The following is a 23,448-nucleotide window of genomic DNA, read 5'->3' as shown; positions in this document are numbered from 1 at the left end:
AAACACAAACGCTGAAGCTACACTTGTTTCACTTGTGACCGAAAAGAGTGCCGAAATTGATGGGCATTTTTTCAAAGCAATTCGATCACTAACTTTCTAAGTGGACGATGGAATTGGCATTATTTAAAATAAATGAGCATTGGGATGTAATAAGACTTCCCAATCCCTCTCGACCTATGCATTTTGTCTTCGCAACGAATTATTCGTTTATAAATTTAACTACGATCTAGAAGTTTTCAGGGCATTAAAAGAAGACCTTTTTCAATATATGTCTGTATCTTAAATAAAAGTTGCCACATCTTAAAAAATAATGCTGATAAGGTTCCACCTTTAACACCCAAAAAATTTCAAAATAATATAATGCCGGCCTCAGTGGTGGCGGGTTCGAGTCCTCGCCAGCCAAACAAGATGTCGTGGGTTCGAATCTCCCTTAGGTAGGTTACCCTCAGTGGCGCCGACTCCATGGGGCCTGAGGGGGCCCCAGCCCCCCCAAAAATTCGTTACAGATGTGAGGAAAAATGTGTCAGGCTTGTCGATTTTCCCCGGAGCGTCCAGATATCGAGATTCGAGTGATCAGGGTTCTAATGTTGATCATATGACTCTTCTAAAATGCTTAAAAAACTTAAAATTCACTACTTATAAAATTTACCGGGGCAAGGACCCCGGTTTGGGCCCCCCAATATTTTTTTTAAGTCGGCACCCCTGGTTACCCTTATCCTGGGCATGGATGTCGTGTATGTTTAGTGCACTTGTGGAAAATCCACGCTGAAAAAGGCCAATTGAGCGCTGATTTCGGCGGTATTATCATTATTCGGTGGTATTCTACCGATTAAGGTAGGCTTCCATGGAGTACTCAAGAAGCATTCTTCTGGGAGGCTTCCCTTCCTTCAATTCAATATAAGGCCTACTTCCTCTCATTCTATCTAAAAATCCTTTAAAAAATCCTATTCTCTTCCTACCTCTCCCTCGTTACCCAATATTCTACCCTGAAAAACTGTTTTCGACGTCTCCTCCCCGCTAAGTACTCCCTTCGTCCATACATTCTGTCTCCTCCGTATCTCATCTAAAAGCTGCCTCTCCTCGCTCACCATGTCCAGCACTTCGTCGTTCCTTCTCCTCTCATGGGAATAAAAAAAATAAGTTACGGAAAAAGACTGCACGAACGGGAGTGATGAGACCTCTGAACGGAAATACTTCATAGTGACGTATGATAAGCCACCTTCCTCACACCTCCTTCCTCAAAAATATAAAAATTAGTCGACTAAACAATAGGTAGGAAACGAGAAGTACGAGCTAACCTTTAAGTGTTTTGATTTTTCTGATTAGAAAGCAAACATTGATCAAGAGTGGCGAGCCTCCACTCAAGCTTCCTCGCAAATCTACGGACGTCAAGGTCCGTTTGAGGGTCAATCACCAACGTGAGAATCGGTATGCACACAAGGAAATGCCCCAGATTCCACCGGTATAGTCACGGGCATTCGGAGAATGGAGGAAAATTACTCCTACATCTATTCGTGGACCAATCCTCCCTCGTAAGTAGAATGTTCAATGAATACTCAACCCAAATACCTATTAATTACGTTACAGCGATCAAGATTTAAGGATGACAAGATTTTTCGCGGATGGTTATGATAAATAAATTTTTTTTACCATGAATATGGTAAACATCGGGCATAAAAGCAATCTCACCGGTCGCTCAATGCACAATTTGTCGCACGTTATGTACTTAAAGCGAAATCATGGGCTACGTATCACATAACCTAATAAAGGGTCTCATCAAGGCCAAATTCATGGAATTATAAACGTTGCAAAAATAAATTTTAATTTTGTTTTTTTATTTTGTTTCCGAAATGCCACCTTGAACCTACGGGAAATGAGATCCCACATTCACATTAAGGTTATTGTATTATTATTACTCGATAAAACATCAGTTATTTTTTACATTAATTACTGTTACAGGATAGATTACCGGACAAAGATGCACCTTCAATGAGTATGTATTTCAAGATTTCACCGCAAGACATCCGTATCAATGTGCACGATTTTGTTCTCGGCAGTGCACCATGGAACTAGCTCAGCATCCATTTCACACAAAATATCATTTTTTCCGTCTTATTATCATAGAAAGACTTAAGTGAAAATAAACTTTGAGCCGTATAAGTGCTCGATTAGTATACTCTCACTAGATAACATAAAAAAGGTGCCACGACTCAAGTAAAAAGATAAGATGCATCGATATCGGGTTACAAATATTGCGTGACTATAAGACTAGAAGTTTGGTTAACTCTCCCGAGGTTACCGAGGACAAAGTGACGTCAGAGGATAAGAAGCTATGACCACAAGAGAGGCAAAGGCTACTGTTTCCAATGAAAGTGATCCGATATGGAAGAATGGGCGGGACTCGCAAAAGCACCATCAGTAGGTGAGAGCTACACGAAAGAAATCGATCCCCATTTCTTTGCGATCACTGCGGTTGACCTCTTCACTGCGAAAACACTTATCGATTGTAGGCGATGATGGAATCAATAGATCATCAAAGTGAAATAAACAACGTCGTATGCATCGGCAAGGTGATAAAACCGTAAACTTAAAGGACCTTAAATGTTTTGCGAGCAAGAACAAAGCAATTTGTCCCATTCCTATTCCCGAATGACAGGATCTCATCATCTCCTATTGTAGAATAAAGCAAGTGCACTCTTACATATAATACAGTTTTAACACAGGAAGGATCGCAAAACAGAACAGTTTTAAACAGAAATGGGTAAATTTAGAAAAAAAAATAAATACTTCAAAAAATACTCTTGGCCCACTTATCTCGGTCCATCGAGATTCCAGTTCCCAAATTTTACGCAAAAGTTCTCCGAATTAGAATGTCCAACGATGTAGTGTTTCGTACAAATTTACGATTTTAGACAATCAAATATAATTTTAATTAAAATCGGTAGAGCAGAGGACTTTAAAGGGGCAAAGGCATCGTCATCTCCGTAAACGGGAAACATTTTCGTTTCACTAATGGGGCTGAATCCTTAGCGGGGCTGGCATTGTAAAAACATGCTTTCGGACACGTTCAAGAGCTTTAGCAAAACGTCAAACAAATGAAGTGGCATCGTGCGAAGATATGTCCATATTCCATTGAAAGGATAAACGCGACTAATCGCAAATAACGAGTAAGGGATTAGAGGACTGCTACAATCTAGATTTTAGCTAGATCAAATGCACCATCAAAATAATATAAAAAAAACCACATCAGCGTCCGAAGCGTTGGTAACGTTCCAGGAGGACTGTTTACATTTTAATCCTTAGCAGGAATTGGCGAAGGACACGACAACATTCGAAGATGAATCCACGTGAGATAGGAAAGGGGAGAGGGGAGACCATTCATTGCCAGAGTAGTCTGTGAATGACAGCCCTCGCGAAACCACTCATCGACCGCGACTAAAAATACATGAAGTGAACTTCTTAAGATGGGTCCCAAGGTAGATAATGTCGACCTCGAGTAGCTGGCAGCCCGTTGCTAAAGGAGGTTATCTCTATGGACGTAAATCGCTCTACTAAGAATAGGTTTATAAGTTTGGTAATGTTCAGCTGTTTGGGGAAATGATGGGCGGAAGAAAAAGTAGTGTTGGAATGGGATAACTATTAGAAGAAGTACGCGAGGGTAAATAGTTCTACGTACACTGCGATTGATACTTTGAATTCTTAAATAAAATACTTAAAATCGCAGTATACGAGCACTTAGTCACCATTTTATATAATTCAACCATTTCCTTCGAATAGAAGTTTAAAGTGCCGTTCGCAAGACACAAAATAGCGATTGAAATTCCACCTCCATGCCTTCTTCATCGCAGTTTCAAAGTTCAAACCACGAAATACATCCAGAAAAGGTTCGAAACATGATTAAACACACGGAAAACTTTTAAAGGTATCAAGTGAAATGAATTGAATCAGTGTATTAAAATAATATCGTTAAAAATATCGGTTTTCTTCATTGAATAAAAATATCCAATTGCGCATACATTGAAAGCATTAAATTATTTTTATGTACCAACATTGAGTAAAATATCAACGGTCGAGAAAAATATGTACGCGCATACCTTGCCAAGGTGCAGACTATGGGTGGAAGGATGAAATAGTTCAAACACGCGCAAGGTGGGAGCTTTTTTTCTTTCCCAAACTCAATGAATTAAATTTGAAAAAAGAGCTCTCGTACACCCTCGCTCAGGTAGGTTTACGAAACTAGCGGAGCAAACGAAATTTCCACAAAATTACAAACGAAAGAGAAAAATAAGGGACCTAAGGTTTAACTCTGTGTCTACGCAACATCATAATGATAAAATCGAAGAGTCATTCAAAAATAGGGCTCACAGTCAGAAGTGTGCTGAAAATATTTCAACAGAAAACTGCTTTCGTGGTTACGTCCTGCCGTTGAGACGACACGCAACGGTTCCAATTAAGAAAATCACCAAAACAAACTCGCAATCGGACTAAAATATTGAGGACAGTGGCGAAGTAAAAACGTATCACGTAACTTGGTCGATTCTTCCGGTTATTATGAGCGGTATCACTAACTCAAGTTATAAAAAATAGCGATTCTCGCTACAATTGTTATTACGATGACATGATCCCTTAGACCATCCTTATAGCATTCGGATATATATATAATACTGCTTTTATCCCTAAATCTTGTTATAGCAAGCCAATGTTAAGTGTTAGTCACCCTTGGCGGAAATAAAACCGGAATTAATACCCTGGAAAAAGATTTGAAGCACAAGATTTACCTCAGGATAATGTGTGCCGAAGTTTCGCGTATTGAAAAGTCACTTTTGCCACAAAATAAGTCTTTTACCACGCTTAAACCGATTCAGCATTGAGTACTTTTCAGATAAATAGGTCCCGGAATAAAACAACAAAAACCATACGCCCATAGTTCAAATGCAACCGCCCAACCATATTCCTCATATAGCTATTGAGAACACCATCAGAATTGCAAGAAGCACATCTCGTGCTGTAGCTTGCGGAATGAACTCCAGTAAAGGCAGCGGAAAAAAATGAAGTACCAAGTGCGACTAGGATTAATTGTTACTGTGCGTAAACATCATACCTTAGTACTCCATGAATAATTATACAATATAGCGAGAGATATCCCAAGGCGTTGTCGTATTTCTGACAGCGAACGCCAAATTTATCCTTTCAGACAATTTGAGGATAAATCGGGCCATGAAAACTGCCTTCTTTTCACTTGAAATGTGGCATGACACAGAGATAAGGCTCAAGGACAATTTTTGTATTAATCCACAAAGAATAACGTATAGCGCACTAGCACATTAAATTCTCGCTCTCAAATCACCCAGCAGTTAATGGAGGGGAATTTGATAAAAAATAGAAATTCTGGTTATATATATAAATAAATCGTTCAATTTCACTCTTCCCACTGTTAAAACGGAAATGAGGTCACATTGGCAGCAGAGCGGGTCCACACATACATTGGAGAGCTGGGGGTTTCCTGAAAGTATAGGCAATTCAAAATACTAATTTAGGCAACCTGCAGCACTCAAGAGTTATGTTTTCCGCAGGCTGAGGAATTTAGTATTTTATTATTTATTTCGGATTTTTTTTTGTGAAGACAGAGCCTAAATCTAACAGTATACTCGGTACGTCGTTTACACAGTACGCTTGTATTCAAACTGCTACATTAACAAAATCAGCTGAAACCTTTACGCCCGGTTTTTGGTATTAGGTGTGAGAACTTACCCTTCCTCCGTCGCCATAACTGCACCTCGACAATGTATGGGCGTACATATTTACGCAACCGTTGATATTTTATTCCATATTAGTACATAAAAATAATTTAACCTTGCCAATGTCGATACGATTGAATTTTGTATCATTCAATGAAGGAAGATCTGATGTTTTTCTTTCAATATTTATATGATTACGCTAATTCATTTCATTCTACCAGACAGTTTTAAATGTCTGTCGCACATTAAATCCAGTTTCAAACTCTTTATAAGTTATAATGTGGTGTGATTTTACCCTTCCTCCGAGCAATGACAATGTATATTAGTGAAGTATAGTAGCAAGTAATAAAATACACATTTTTTTCCGAGTCCCTTTGCGAGCAATGTTAACGTAGTCAGAAGAGTATTACGCGCAATAAACTGCAATTACGACAATATTACGCCATCAAATCGATCAAGTAAGGTCAAAGAAAAATCACACATGCGCAGTTTCCAATGAGATGCTAATGATGCCGCAGCAGCCTTGCAGGTCAGCCAACATAACACGCGGTTCACCTACTACGCACCATTATAAACCTCTCCTTACGTCTACAAAGTGTTTAATAACATAGAAGAAGACGAAAGATAAATAATTTATGAGCTTTCTTGGATCAATACCCATCACTTACACAACTTATTTTTTTAAATAAAGCGACCTGGGTTTCGATTAGTAATAGGGTAGTTTCCTTCATCAAAGAAAACGAAAGCCATTGATTGCGATTCGTTACCCACCATTATTGTATTCATAATATACAAATTATTTGTTTTTAGAAATCCCAGTTTAGACGAATGGCAATGGTCAATTTCAACCGCATTTGAAAACGGCCAGATTTGCGCCCATGCGATGCCACTCCACGTGACGTCAAAGGGACCTAGTTTCTATACGAGTAGATAGGTGTTTTACATCGTCTGAGATTACCAATGCATGCATGAGGCAGAGAGCTGAGGGAAACATGTCTTAATAATCACCTATTGAAACTGGAAACGTCGGAAAGTTTTCTTCGTTTGATAAGGTATTAATAATCCTTATTTAAGCGCTACCAGCTAACAGGGTACTCTGCTACCTGCTAGCATCCTGCGTCGTATCAGCGCTCAAAGCCTCGCCCCAAGGTCACCTCACTTGCGGCGGCGGGAACCAGAACGACGTCACACGGAGATTTCCCGGCATTCATACTTAGCCGTCGCGTTTTCGCGCGCTTGAAAATTATCACTTTTCATTTAATCGCGAAAAATAGATATCGTGATTAAAAAATTTAATAGCGTGAAATATGTACTCCAGAAGTAATAAATATTTCGATTTAGGCAATAAAAAAAATAAAAGGAAACCACCCTATTATCATCGTCAGGCATAAATTATTTGTCCTATTTAGTTATTATAATTGTATAAGTATTAGTAAATTATTAGTGGGCTAATAATTTGCGCCTGAAGAAGATGATTATTTATCGAAACCGGGGTCGATTCATTTTACAATAATAAGTGGTATATGCAATAGTTATCATCCAAGAACCCTTAAAATGGTATATCACATACTAAAATATAAGATAACCACATACTAAAATATCAATTAATGAATTTAATTTATAAGCTGCCGACTCTTAATGCTTCGAAGACGTGACCTACTGATAAGGATCTCAGGAACTGAACGATAACATACCTATGCGCGCCAAAAAATTTCAGAGCCTTTAAATATCTGAGCTACGAAATCTGGGATATAAGGTAACTAGAGAGAGAACCTCACTTCTCATAATAACGACCATACACCGTGATGCGGAGGATATGAAATTAAATGTCCGGCATAGAAACATGTCTCGTGATTCTCCAAAAATACAATCTTTTTTGTTCTCTCCCCTAGCACGTCATGAGGAGCCCATAAATAGCGCGAAATTGAATATAGAAACTACTTTTTCTGCTATTTTACAAAGAGCATTCTTGAACTTCCATTCGTGGACACGAGAGGAATTTGAACGAATACCAGCGAAATAACTTTCCAAGGAGAATTATTTCAACAAAAATAATCCAATGACTGACAATAAATGATATCATAACGAATGACTTCACTGAAATGCGTTGGAACACCTATAAAACCAACTAAACGTTTTGTACCTTACCGTCTGACTGCCACAGGAGGCTCATGCCACACCTTTTTAGAACAAACATCTACAAAATCATCCTGATGTATTAATTATTAGGATATCCGTAGAATTGTTTAGAACGCATAACCCATGCATACACATGCAATATCTTTCATCATACGACATTGTTTTCAGCATCGATGATCATACTAACGGTAAGCTTAAGTATTTCACGGAGCATGAAACATGATGACACAAATTCGTCATATTTCGTCACATTACGTTCGTTCACCTCCGCATCGTCCCATTGAGTAGGAATCGGATTCCGACTATATGCGTCAGTGTTTCCAGGAATGTTTCCGAAAAAAAGTATGCTGGACGCTCAACCTGCAACTTTCCAATCGTTCCTGAATCTTATCTCCTCCTTTCATTTTTAACTTCAGCTTGGTCTTCTCAATGAAAAGGAAGATAGTCTTGCGTCTATTAAAAAAAGCCACAATCAAAGATTAATTAAATCAATAATATATTATGAAATAATTATAAAGATGTTTTCCAGTACATACCCGCACGCTTATTTGGGCGCTGTCACTCAATATCGAAATAGTAAAGGTAAAATACCGGAAATAATTAAACAAATCGGCGAAAAGAGAACAGTACTATTAAAAAAATCAGAATATTTCAAACGGGATGAAGTCAAAATTATATTCAATAGAAATAACGCTGAATCAATTCCGTTGATAACTTATTTGACATCCTGTATCATAGATTTATGAGGGAGAACTTTGAAACTATTATGGAGAAAAATATTACAAACTCACCTCCTTGCACCGCAAAAAATATGCATTTCATGTTCAGCTTTGACAATTAAATTCGAACGATAAAAAAAACAACAATAAAAGTTTTTTGATTTCATTTGAGAACGCGTAAAACTTTTTTTTTAACTTACACTATCACAGTGAAATTTTCAGGGAATATGGAGTAAACCCTTAATGAAATTTCAATGTATTTCAATTTAAAAAATTTCACTCAGTCTTTTCTAAGCTGTATAATGTCTACGTTTCAGATACGGGTAAACGTCGGCAAGAGCCCACTCCTTAATAGCTTACGTTTAAAATAATAGATACGTCACAAAAATGGCAAAATACGCCCGATTTAGCGGAAGTGCTGCATACTCTTACGATCTTACAGTCCTGATTGCTGAAGATAATAATGACCATATCTGAGCACTCAAGTGCAAGAGAGAGTGATAAAAGGAGGAGATAATAGAGACTGATTATTTTTTTCCATAAAATGCCGTAACTGACCATTCTAAACTAATAGGATCAGCTGGTGAACACAATCACAAATACATTAGATGTTTCAAAGAAGAAATGTGGATTTTCCATGACCAAAGTCGACAATCGAGAGAGGCTTAAGGAGAGCCGTGAGAAATACTAACGTTTAGCGTCATAATTTTTAGGCATTGGGGAAAAATGGATTAAATAAAGCTGTGGTATATGCAGTCCAAAATATGGCACATCGAAAAATCCAGCATGAGAAGAGTCACAAAAAACATTTCATACATTTTTGAAAATAATAAAAACATAATCTTTCGGAGTTCACGAGATGCTGGCCACAGCAAACTTCTCGCTAATTTTTTTCTGAAGCCATCATAGATAAGTAAGGAATACTAATGAAAAAAAATAGCAAATAGTGTCAGCTAAAAAAATCATAATCCAAGTAAAATTTCCCACTATTTCCGAAGGTAAATTTTGGAATGTAAAACAGGAATGCATTTTCCATAACTTTATTCAATCTTTAAACAATGGTACTTAAACTGTACCAGCGGCCCTTAAAGTATTACAACGGCGAAAAAACACTCAAACAGCACAAAAGAGTAGGAAATGACTAATACGTCATAACATCTGCGATAAAATTAAAAAAATACGAAAGGCATACAGTCAATGGGAAAAATTAGTTGGAATTAGATCGTATCATTAGTATGACTTAGTTGTTGAAACAATGGAACAAAACGATTGCGCGGTCAGATATACCATAAACTATGGGCATTTACTTGTAGTTACGATGAATGAGGAAGACGAATAAAAATGTTAGATCGTCCCAGACTTACATTTGTTCTTGAAGCAATTTAACCAAAAAATTACTGGGTGAGACCTCAGAGATACACGTCAAGTTGTTAGCAGTTACTTCTAATGATGGTGAATCGGGTGGAAAAATACGAATGAACTCCAATACTTCCCTGATATATAATAGTCAGCAAAATTTGATTCTTGGTCCTTCAGCGAAGTTTGATACTACGTGCTTAAATGCAGGCTGATCCAAGAGTCGTTCAAGTACAAAGCTGTAACATTTTAGCATTGAAAAGGCGAATGAAACCAACATTTTGAGAAAATTATTACTACGATTTCTTAGTTTATAAAATTATTTGCTTGAAAAATAGTTTTGTTTTAGTTACATGTCTTACACTAATATCATTTGTCGTGGGTTTAAAGAAAATTAGTTTAAGACTTTCGTTATAATCCATTCCGGATTTTTCTTAAAGACTTTTGCGATTCTTGCTTCTAGGGGAGCTGTCCCCTCCTGCCTCCCGCTAGGTACGCCCATAGTCTTATAGGTTATAACCCAAGTATTCATCAACCCCAACCTCCTCTTGGTATTCGAGAGTTAAAAATTGTGAGTGAAATTGAATGGTGACCTTTGAAATTACAAGCGTACGTTGACAAAATTGATTAATTCACAATGATTACCATGAGAAAATTTTCATCTTGAACTTGTTTGAATTACAGATGGAACCTTGGGAACTTCTTGCTTTCTGAGGCTCTACTAATATCACTACGCTATTCAAGCGTAATTTCCGTATTAATTTTACCGAACTTCATGATTAAAAACATTCTCATGGATGGCTATGAAATTAAGATTAAATGATTTCAGCAGTACTGCAGCAAAGCACTTATACGAAATGCTCTCCGTGACATTACTTTGAGAGTCGAAATTCATGCATAGAATAATTTTCTTCGAAATTCCCCTAACAAGACAACGCTCAGAGACCGGTATTTTCAAATGGTAAGTATGAAAAATCTTCGCAATTCACTGGTGGGTTACAAGTTATCCACAGTTGGGTCAGGATTAAGATCGTTGATATGAAGGAGGCGGATGAAAATAGTTTAGGAGCGCCTGTGGGATATGCAACAAACTATTCGTCATGGAGGTAAGCTATAGGTAAGCTTAGGAGAACCAACTTCAGAAATAACGCGAAAGAAACGAAACTCGTCGGCATTTATCATCAAATGGATGAAATAAAAACTTGTGATAGAAAACCATGAGTAAGGGTATAATTTTTGTTTTCCCTAGATTTACGGAGATAAAAGGGTTCTCTTAGTGTAGTGCTTCATATTGTAGCGATTAGATAATGATTCACGGGTTTAGCACAGAGTTAAAATTCCCATGGTTAGCTTCTATCAATAAAATGTCTATTAATGTTTCCTTAGATAAGTAATCTAGCAAAACTTCGGCAACAATGAAGATTTTAACCCGGTTTAAAACCCAAGAAGAAATATTCGGTGGTCTCTAAAACTGCCACTCTACTGGGCCATTTAATTCAAGTTCATGGGAGGTTCAAATAAGGCCCTCTAAATTACATTCTTTAAATCACCCATCAGAGATTATCTCAGCTTTCGCTCTGCACCGTTTTCATAACCCCAGGAACATATGAAGCTGTTGCGCAATAGCTGCTCTACACGATATGGTAAACAGATAAATTAATATACCAGAAACCAGTCTAATAGGTTTAATTTTCGCAGTAAGAGCATGAATAACAATAATGATTGAATTACGTCTAATGGTGGCCCATACACAACGCCAGAGCTAGCGAACGATGTTCTCATCAGAGTCACTTAAAATTTCAGCTTACTAAAAAGAAGAAGGAGCCTACTAGTAAGAAGGAAGTCTTCTATGAATGAAGAAAAAAGAGAACTTTACTGAGAATGAAAACATCGCGCGAAAAAAGTGATTTGATATGCAGTCACGCACTCGGGTGCAAATATACGTCAAGGGAGAAGCCGTCTTATAAAAATAGTTGCCTAGTTTCACCTGTGGTGTATACTTAGAATGTTTCATTATTTTTTAGCCAAAACCAGGACGCAAATAAAGCAAATGAATAGCTGGGAAATCGCATCGCCAATAAAAACTCATGATAGAACTCCAATATAAACTTAACAGCAGCCGCTCATCCTTTGACTTGTCGTTGGTCCAATCAGAGAAGAGGCGAAGGGTCCAGTGAACCCCACACGGGACAAGAGGCCAATGCCGACACTAATCCAATAACAAATAACGGATAGCAGTTCTGTTTGAAGGCAAGCATCTACCGCAATGAAATGCAAACTAGCGATCAAGGGCTTTAGAAAGAGACACTTGAATATAAACTTCTCTCGCATTATGCCCTGGATCTACTGCCGCTAGCCACAACCTTCGATTGGAAGGTTGAATTAGCAAATGAAGGAACGGTTGACCTTTAGTTTGCAGCATATTGATCCCTAACTTGGGCAAGATTTTATTTAAAAAATGTACAGACCAGCTACATTACCTTGCTGGTGAGTGGGCTGGCAGGATTATGATAAAAAATTTGCAGGGAGGTTGGAGAGGGTGAGGAAGAGAAACTTTAACGAGTCACTAATTCTTGAGGGAGCTTTACACCATTGAATATTAAATTACAGCATTGAATACCCTCTTGTGTACCCAGTCATTCGTGAAGTCGTGTCTGATAAAAATTAGGCGAGGCGATTTGTCCGATTACATACATGGATTAGCAAATTCTGCAAGATTGTAGATTACTTCTCATAAAAAACTGCCTTTAAAGAGAGCACTCTACGAATCATAAAAAAGTGATTATTAGAAAAGTAGACCAGAAAAGAAAGACTTCAAAATCTAAAGCTGATGGGGAGTACAGCAGATCAAATCCATGGATAGGGTGGTAAGCGAGGAGGTTGTCCGAGGAATAGGAGAAGAAAAGGAGTTGTGGAGCAATATAAGCCAGAGGAAAACCCCGTGGATAAACTTAATCACAAGGCAGTATTCACATGAGAAATTTCATGAGGGAAATGAGGGAAAACGTGAAGGAAAAGTCCTTCTAGAAAGAGCAAGAGACGAGTACTTAGGGGCTAACGAAAACACAAGAAGGAAGAATATCAGGGAACTAGCTTTAGAAAGTAAGAAATGGATGTTTGTAGTGTACTAATCTTAGCATTACATAATTAAGAACGAAATAAGGTTGTGCAGAAGTACCTAGAAATAATGAGCCCACAGCAGTATCAGAGGACGCCTGGGTCTTATAAACTATTACACTGATGTAATTCGAACGCATAATACCCTCTTTAGCATCGGAAGGAGCCAAAGTGACCATCGTTCTATGTACTAAGCACTATCGCACTATCACACGCCGCAACTGAATGCAGAATTCACTTTCGAGATATCCCCTGCCAGGATTCACGTTTCAGTTTCACTGTCACCTACCCGCATCTCAGAAGACATCTTCAAGTCTGAAGTCGACTTCACACCTGAAGACGCATATTGAAACGCTGTTGGAACTCTAATTAGAAAAAGGATCGATACGAAGGGCATCATGAAAAACCGAACACTTAGAGAACATTTTTCACACTGTGCCGCCCACAATAGCAACATAAATGGCACCGAAAAAGATCATTTGAATAAACCACCAGTTCCCAATGCTTAACCCGCGGAAGTCCGCGGTCTATTCAATCACACACGGACCACCCTCATGCAACCTGATGTCTTCCTCAGCGCCTTCGCCACGTACTAGACCATTTAAGGTAGATTTACATGGAGAACACAGATATCCCAGGATTATCCTCTTCTATTCCCAATAAGGCCTACTCCCGACTACTTTCGTTCCCCGCCCTCGCTTATCTAATTAATTCTTCCCTCTAGCACTGCTTTTAATATTCCCTCCACTCTCACTAATCACTTCATACAACCCTTATTTTCCTAACTTATCAAATATGGAAGCTTCCTCTCCTCACCTAAAATGTTCAGCACTTTGTCGTTCCTTAAAGTAAATGAATTAAAGAAGAAAAAAACTAAATGATATACATATTAAGGTTGATACTTTCTCTTTTCCAACCAACGAACATCGCTCTTATGATCCCCATCTATTGTCAAATATATTTGCCCTGAGGATATTCAAAAGGCTCTCACTTTGCTATGGACCATGAGAAAGAGCGGCCACAGGAATAAACCGATTCAAAGGACAATTGATGGATGAAGCAACAACGTCAGTATTCCTCTTACTCGTGCGATGCTGGGCGGTCGTCCCATCCACCGAATTCCGCCTGTCCTCCGCACCCTATCATGTGATGTCCGGCCAGCAGGGCGCTCTCTCCGTTGACCACGACCCGGGGGCAGCACTCCTCGGGCGCGGGGGAGCCGTCGTCCCCGCTGCTGCTGCCTCGGCGCCTCCGACCGCACACCCCGCTCTCCACACCTCCCGCCGGCGGTGGCATCCCTAGGTCCGATTCGTCAGGGAACATCCACAAAATATCTTCCCTCCGAACACTAAAACGCTCACTTAAACCCTTTGATTAAATCCTCCCCGGCACGGATTTATATATTGTAAAAAACGGTGGGTGATAAACGATTCAACACGGTAAAAAAGTAACCAGAACAAAATAAAATGTACCGCCGCTTCGGATCGAAGCGGGTGGATTTTTTTAAAGGGGAACGTTTTTCGAATCGTGGGTATAATGTCGCACTTGAGAGGTCAACGATTAAAAAAAAATCACAGTTCACGTCAAAGGGGACCCTACACAGCACTCTGCCTGAAAGCTTGTTCACTGCACAGCGGTGTGTCCCGCACTGATGGCCAAGCCGAGCCGTCTAAGAAGGCCGATGCTTATAGAAGGGGGGAGTCTCTCAAACGCCCCCTTCCCCTTTCGTACTGCGTCACCGCTCACACCCCTCCCTCCGTTTCGCCTACGACGTTGTTACTCACGGGCGCCCCGCCCCCCTTCCTGCCACTCCCCCTTCCAGCTGGTCCTAGGAAAGAGAAGCCAAGAGGAGAGGGAAAAGTAGTGGCGATGCCACGGACAGTTGTGCATAAACTTATAGCATTTGCATCTGCGTAGGTGAAAAAGCTTCCGCCAACACAAACGTCTCCATCTTCCTTCCCCCGACTGACTCATTCATTCATGCCTTCGTAAGCTTTCGTCGTCCTTCACAGTCCACCTTATTGCTAAAATAAGTAGAGCAAATGGGCTGGTTGCACAGTATCAAAAATCTCCGCCGACGATGGACCAAGTAATTCATGCGGCATAAGAAGAAAAATATACGACAAACGCTATACCATACGATATTGGCAAAATTCATGATATACGTTTAAGCAATAACTTTAATCCAGGTAAATATTGAACGAATGAAAATGAAAAAGCAGGAGCAATTTCCACAATTTTACATTTATTGATAATTTCCACAATTTTACATTTATTGAATGGTATCAATAAATGTAAAATTGTGGAAATTGCTCCTGCTTTTTCATTTTCATTATGTCACGTTTCCACTCCATCTCGCCTGAAACCTCAGACTATATAAATATTGAACATTGTCTTAGAGTACTTATGGTTAAGGCCGATGTGGTCGATCTGCTCCATCATTTATCAATGGATGAAATATACAAATAAGAAAAAATTAAGGGAAAAATTCCATTTCATTCACCAATACACAACAGTTATACGTATGTTATGGTGTTTGAAGGAGACGACAGATATTTTAGGTAATTTGCGCCGTGAGGAACGAGGAGGGAAAGAAGGGGGGAGAGAAACCCGTCTTCGGCATTATCTTGCTCCCAAGCTAAAATAAAATACACAATTTTGTCATTTACAAGTGAAATCTTTAAGGACGAGAAAACGGAAAGAGAATTTAAGTCCTTGAAGAACGTAAGACGGAAAAAAAGGTTAAACAAAATAGGAATGCTGAATAGAATGAGCGAGAAGCGGAATGGGTTAAAAACACAGTATATAGCAGCTTTCTGGGAGAAAGCACGAAAAATATTCATTGTTACGCCAAGGTTAATACAGTTTTCAATTGTAATAGAGTAAGTGACAAATTTGTTTATCATTCAAGATAATCTACCCATAAATAGCAACTTTAATGACACTCAAACAGCGCGAATGTCAGATGCAAGCATTAAGCTTTATTTTTTTTCAAGCGTAAAGATGGATATCAAAATGTTACCCTAAAAACGAATGCCACAATAGGGTGGTTTCCTATTATTTTTTTATTGCCTAAATCGAAAGATTATTACTCCTGGAGTACGTATTTCACGCTTTTAGATTTTTAAATGACGATATCTATTTTTCGCGATCAAATGAAAAGTGAAAAATTTCAAGCGCGCGAAAACGCGACGCGTAAGTAGGAATGAAGGGAAAAAGTCCGTACGACGCATTTCTGGTTCCCCCTCCCGCCTGGTAGGTGACCTTGATCGAGGCTCTGAGCGCTGATAGGACGCAGGATGCTAACGGGTAGCTGAGTACCTTCCTGTCTGGTAGCGCATGGCTTAAAAAAGGTTTATTAATACCTTATCAAGCGAAGAAAACTTTCCGACCTTAGCCAGTTTTAATAGGTGAATATTAAGACATGTTTCCCTGAGCTCTGTGACTCATGCATGCATTGGTAGCCTCTGACGATGCATAACTCCTATCCTCTCGTGTAGAAACTAGGTCCCTGTGACGTCACGTGGAGTGGAATCGCATGGGCGCCAATCTGGCCTTTTTCAAATGAGGATAAAATTTGACCCTTGCCATTCGTCTAAACCGGTATTTCAAAAACCAAATAATTTGTGTATTATGAATACACTAATGGTGGGTAACGAATCGCCATCAATGCCTTTTGTTTTCCTTGATGAAGGAAACTACCCTATTCCTCGAAAAATGGGGTGTTTATCCCACGCTGCATTTAAAGAGGCTAGGGAGATGAGTTACTGAAAAAGATCACAACGCAGATAAAAAAGAGAAAATTGGTAGGGATCGAGGCTTGAGGTCATAATTGCGACGCTTTTCTGGACTAAGGACGTAAAAGCTGACGGAAAACCCAACTAATTAGGACTATATTTAGAAAGTTTGTACGCTCTTACAACAAAATGAAGTAAGTTCTTTGTTATCTTCGGCCTCCGTATTAGAAAGGATCGGAATTCGTGAACATAGAAAATGACGTCACGATGACGTCAATGACAACCGCGAAAATTTGAATTCCTCCAATAGGAAATGCCCATTAGGGGAAGGCCATGACGCAGCGCTAACGAGAAAGCTGACGTTTGTGAATGGCGTACCCTAGCGGAATGCGACCCTTTTCTCAAATGAGCTACCTGAAGCGTACGGTCTCAGGTCATTGAAAAGCCATTAGGCCGTTTTTGAGCTAGAGGTAATCGAACCCAAAAGCGAAGAGGAAATTTGATAGATTTTAAATGCAAAATTGAATGAAAAATGATTTTATGACACATAAGGCAGAATCTCAGGCGTTGCCAGTCAATCATGAATGAATGGCAAATATTTCATTATTTAAAAAAAATCGATTAGATTTCCTTCTAACTCTACCACAAGAAGGTTGATATGTTATGGCTTTCTGAAAATCCAACCAAATGCGAAAAATATTTTCCTATGAGATGGACCTGAACCTCCTCAAATTCGCACCAGAGTGCTTCCACAAAAGAAGCTGCCAGGTTTATTTTTACTATCCATGCTACCTAGCATCAGCTTTTGGGTCCGGTCCCCCTCTGTACTTGAGTCCTCAAAAACTCCTCCCAGTGCTCATGAAAATGGGGTAAGTTATAGAGAAAGGAGAATATTTTCCCAGGTCCCCAAAGGTTTCTTGGACCAGTCCAGCTTGCAGCATACGATATCTTTTCCCTCAAAGACAACAATACTCCAGTAGAGAAGGGCGTCCTCAAATTTTGTGGATCTCGATTCGAGTCCAGACTAAGGCCAATTATATTTCCTCAATCGATTTTTTGCGAGTAATTCTTTGAAAGTTGATGAATCCTCAAAGATAAACTCGGATGGGAATCTCTGTCAGATCGTAGATTGAAAAATAGACTAAACCTTTTAGATAAATTCAATATCAGTGTCTTTTTTAACGAAGTAAGCTATATCTTACGGACGCCAACATACAACGGAAGATCAGATCAGAAATAAAATAAGAGAGAGATAGACTGTAGAACAGACAAATTCAGAATGTCTTTTTTTCCACGATCAATATGAAATTATAACGGCAGCGATATAACTCATAAATAGATTAGATGGCTTTTAGTGTAGCCTACTAACCTATGTAAACATAGTGCATATTTCTTAATTTTAGATGACTTGTAGTATAGCCTACTAACCTATGTAAAACATAATTCATGTTTCTTAATTTTATTATTATTTCTAACCGCATATAGTAGTAGAATTTGTCAGTGTGCGTGACGTTTTTTGGACTGTGTGGTGTGCATGTGATAGTCCAATTGCATGCTGGTGATTAATCACCCCCTGCCAAACACCTTAGAGATGGCTTGCAGGGTATTATGTAGATGTATCAAATTTTAGCAGAGAAGGAGCTCACAAACAGTAATTCACAAACTTCACCTTTCTCGTAAGCCCAGCGTCATGGCCTTCCCCTCATGACCATTTCCTATTGGAAGAATCGAATAATTTTAATATTTTTTTGTCCCGAATAATGAACACGAGATTATTTTTCTTGAAAAATCCTCTAAGTCATAAGTAAGTTGTCCACTGACACCAAACTCAGTTTGCCCTTTAAGATTATTTTTATTATTATTATGCTTCATTTCTCCTCCTCCTGAAATATTATTCTGATAGTATCACCTTGAACAAATTCCCTTTCCCCTACTATCTCCTCTATCATCTATTCTCGTAAGTGACTCACGGTGTAAATTGATGGTACTGACAGATCTGCAATGCTAGATAAAACTACAGATAACGATGTCACGTGCAGAAACCATGGTGGGTGTGAAGTGAACACTGAGCGTGAATTTACCAGTGCTATTACCTCATGATTGCGGAGAAGGAGCATTTCAACGAGACGAGTCTTGCATACGGCGTAGATGTAGGAAGACGTAGATACGGCGATGAGATCTGTGTTCCCCACAAAACAGTCGAAATTGTACCCTTGCTAATGACTGCCTAGTGTCTGCTACTTGTTGCACGATCGGTCGCATATCCGTTGCCATAGTCACGGGAAGGGGGATTCTGAAGGGCGGAGGGGTGAGGAAGAGACGGGAGGGGGTTAACCCCACTCCTTAACTCCCCTTTCCGGCCCTTTTATGGGTCCCCGCAAGGTTACCAATTGCGAATGGGATACGGGGGAATGATACAGAGCAGGGGTCTCCAATGTACTAGGCCACGAGGACCACATTCCAAATTCCGAATCGCCCCGCAGGGCGGATAGCAAATTTGCCGATGACTGAAGTATTAGATACCAACGTCAACTGAAGTATCCGGTGGCGTTTTTCTTATTTTCGAACAGTTGAAGGCGACTTTGACGTGCAGTACAGCCATAGAGCTTCGTTCGAAGAAAACTTTCCGACCTTGGCCAGTTTTAATAGATGATTATTAAGACATGTTTCCCTGAGCTCTGTGCCTCATTCATGCATTGGTAATCTCAGACTATCTATAACTCCTATCTACTCGTATAGAAACTAGGTCCCTGTGACGTCACGTGGAGTGGAATCGCATTGGCGCCAATCTGGCCTTTTTCAAATGAGGTTAAAATTGACCGTTGCCATTCGTCTAAACTGGAATATCTAAAACCAAATAATTTGTATATTATGAATACACTAATGGTGGGTAAGGAATCGCAATCAAGGCATTTCGTTTTCTTTGATGAAGGAAACTACCCTATTGCATCACCAAGCCAACTTCCTCCGAGGTGAATTTCAGACTAGGTTTTCCGATACTTTCATTTCAAAGGGAGGTGGTCAAAGCTGTACGCCCATAGTAACTCGTGGCGGTAGCAGTTCGCCTACATGATAAGAGCACGAGCATCGAGAAGACAGCAGTGGACTAGTTTCAACCGGCCAGACAAGGCCAAATTTCGGCGAGAGGGGCCGCCACGAGGGCTCATATGCGGGTCATTGGCGGTGCCCTCGGGACAAAGGCAAATGCTACAGTACCAGATACAGAATTGGAGATAGTGATTGCTGGGTATTCGAATAAGTTCAACCGATTCAAGCGCGAAATAGAGGAATTTCGACAAATTGAAATAAAAGGTAGTTCCAATTTTCCACATTTATTTAATGCGACCGAAGCGTTTCGACCAACACAGCCATCATCTGGTGCAAGATATCTCACAACCAAATGATAACCTTGTGAGCCTAAACGCGTCGTACCTATTGAATAATTGTCATAAAGTTCAACTACCTTCCAATTGAAGCCGGTTACTCGATTATTTTCGTTGAAGAAAAGACTCATCAGGCAGGCACGTAGCCAGGTTCAGCCTCCCCTAAATTTTTCTCCTACGTTGACTACCGAAACACAACACCGAAAAAAACATAATACTGTCGGTGGAGAAGGAGTAGTGCTTCCTCTTTAAACAGAAGGTTCACGACAGCGATAGAAAGATTTTTTTTAACGAAAGTCGTTAAGTAAAAGATAAAATAGACCTAAAGTGTTACAGACAATGAAGAAGACAACCTCGATCGGATTAAAAATATACTTTACCGTCTAAAGACCGAAAACAATAGAAATGGGCTCTTTTATCAGTTTTTGGATTTTCAATATTCACATCCACTGAAGAGACGACTCGTCTAGGGTCATTTAATAATGTCTACCAATAACGAACGATGAATTTAATTTTCAGCATAATGCAAGCGAAATATATGCGTGCGAATAGAAAACAAATTATCAGTATAGGCAACTCACTTACTTCCCAAGCACCCCCCCGAAGCATATTTCTGGGTACGCGTCTGCCTACAGGCAAAATAATGAAGGGAGATGAGATCGAACAATCCAACAATATTTGAACTCGCACAAACATGTGGGGCCAAGCGGGAGGGGATTCAGTCTGATAAGCAGGGATGGGAACTTTCCATTTCACTCTCACTCCGTTCACCCGATAAGCCTTTCTTTGAGCCATACGATGAATACCATTCCGATGGTTCACCACACGATGAATACCCAACAGTACTGAAAAACGAAGATCAACTCATTCGAGTTTCTCAGCGACCAATTGTTCCGATAGTCGTTTTAAACTCTCGCCACGCGGGGGGCCAGGGTTCAAATGCCAACGCAGAGGAAATTTTCCAGAGATAACCGAATACTTTCAATAGCAATTATACTTCGAAGAGGAGGAATTTCTCCCGCTGGATCGGCGCTTTTCCGTTACGCATCACTCGTTCAAATCCCATCTATTGATGGTTACATGATTCACTAAGATTTAATCCAACAGGTTTTCATTAAAAATCTTTTTAGGTGCAATGAGTCAAAGAAGTCGTCCTTTGATTAAACCAGTGTAGGTATTTCATCATTCCGTAAGAGAATTAATCCGTTTGAGATTCAGAAAACTAGATTTCGAAGCACCTACATTTTATATTAATTACTCGCTAGTTATTACTACTTATATTAGTCACTCTTATAATGTGACTCACTTTGGCAATATCAGTTCATATTCTGGAAGTCGTATGAATTTTGGGAATGTATCTTTTTCCCTCCAAAAACAAATCCTCATTTTTTTTTTATTTCCCCAATTCTTCCCCCCATTGAAGAGGACGCAATCCTCCCACTCAACATGTATTTTTTTTCGCATGAACCACTCATTTTAAAATATTTCTATCATCTTGAAAATTTCAGGGTATATGAAGTAGATATTTGCCTGTATCTATATTTTTTCTGACCGTGTTAGCATTTGCGTAAGAGTGGATATATCTTTCAATTGAAAATTTTTCAGAAGTTATATATCTATACTTTAGAAGCTGAAAAATGTTGACAAATGTCGACTACATTTATCCACACATGTTCAAGATGATAACGTACGTTTTATGAGAATAATAAGTCACCGAAAAAAACATAATTCTGTCGGTGGAGAAGGATTAATGCTTCCTCTTTAAACAGAAGGTTCACGACAGCGATAGAAAGATTATTTTACCGAGAGTCGTAAAGTAGAAGATAAGATAGACCTAAAGTGTTATAGACAATGAAGAAGACAACCTCGATCGGATAAAAAATATACTTTACCGTCTAAAAAACGAAAACAATAGAAATGGGTTCTTTTATCGTTTTTGAATTTTCAATTTTCATAGTGTTGAAAAAAAGGAGAAACATAATTTCTGTTTTTCGACCCGTCGCCAACTTACCGTGGTAGATCAATAACCCTATCTCAGAAAATTGATGACGTCACGAACTGACGAGCGGGTCACCGTATCTCTCATACTCCTCGATCTGGCACAACAACCGCACGTGGTTTGTTGTTTACACCCTCGTAAGCGATTCCTTTCTCCAAAGAAAATTTCACCCCGAACGAGTTAATAAACCAGAACTCTTAATGACGTAACCAACTCATGAAAAGTGGGTGGGAATTTTAGCGTTTTTTTTTTACTTTCGAGAGAACCGTTAAATTAGGAAGATTTTTTCTTCGTAACTTATAAGTACCTCTACCGAATCAAGTACTGTCACTCCGGGTCTGGACGAACGGATCCATTGGTTGATCGTCTTTCAATCTAAGACCTTGAAGAGAGCACATCGAAACCCTTTTGGATAGGTTAGTGCTCCAATCGATTAAGGGGCCATTGCCCCCAACATTGAGGGAATTACTGGCACACCGAAAGCAATCGTTTCGCAACGTTTGAAGGCAAAAGACGAGGGGGCTTTGTTAAGTCCCCTTCGGCGGCGTTAACTCCCATCCAAGTGGCGGTTTCCTGCGATTTTCACTTGAAAAAGCGATTTGAGGCATAAGAGGTCAATGAGTACTGGAGGGGAATATGATTGGCGGGGCTCAGGGATCAGAACCCGGCCGACGACACCACATCTGCGACCGCAACACTCGCTGTGGATCACCGAGGATTACCACTACGACGGACAGTGCACTTCATGTTTCATGTCAAAGATATTCCACCCACAAACGCACAGTCATGTACTCAAACTGTGAGGTTTTATTGATATTGACCCAATGCTTTTAGAAATACTAGCATCCAAACTTTGAGATAAAATTTACACTGCAAAAGTAAGGTGATTAAAAATAAGAGTTTCGCATTGTTTTCTTAAAAAAACGCGTTTAGCAATACTTTCCACATCTTATACAGCACACACAGATATACAGGATTGTGTGAATGGATTGAACGACAAAAATTGTTCAGGTTCAAAATTTAGAAGCCAAATGTTAAGAAGTTACTTACTCCTGAGAAATAAAATTCTGCAACACAATATTAGTTATTATTTGAAAATAAACTTAGTCTTTTGTCAGGTTGTATCGCAAATACGACTATGCTTTACTGAACCCTGCACAACATGTTCTACTCAGGCAAACAATTGGCTGAAAAGGACGCACTCGGGCTGGATTCATATATATAGTGAAGTTTAAGAAGGGAGATGCTACGGAGAAGTTT

At 39.4% G+C, this 23,448-nt stretch overlaps 1 protein-coding gene across 5 annotated transcripts in view; it reads right to left on the bottom strand.

The window, feature by feature from the left end:
• LOC124156169 (cytosolic purine 5'-nucleotidase) overlaps positions 1–23,448 on the bottom strand; it is a 207,768-nt gene that overhangs the window by 44,438 nt on the left and 139,882 nt on the right. The window contains exon 1 of one of the 5 annotated variants that reach the window (XM_046530532.1): positions 14,154–14,728. The exons of the other annotated variants lie outside the window; for them this stretch is intronic. Coding sequence (XP_046386488.1) covers positions 14,154–14,392 — 239 coding nt within the window. The 5' untranslated portion in view covers positions 14,393–14,728. Of the gene's footprint in view, positions 1–14,153; positions 14,729–23,448 lie in introns of those variants that run through there. 5 annotated transcript variants of the gene reach the window in all.

This window comes from Ischnura elegans, chromosome 3 (assembly GCF_921293095.1).
Source record: "Ischnura elegans chromosome 3, ioIscEleg1.1, whole genome shotgun sequence".
In the NCBI taxonomy this organism is placed as follows: domain Eukaryota; kingdom Metazoa; phylum Arthropoda; class Insecta; order Odonata; family Coenagrionidae; genus Ischnura; species Ischnura elegans.
The sequence above is the reverse complement of the archived record's forward strand: the minus strand, read 5'-3'. Positions and strand labels throughout refer to the sequence as shown.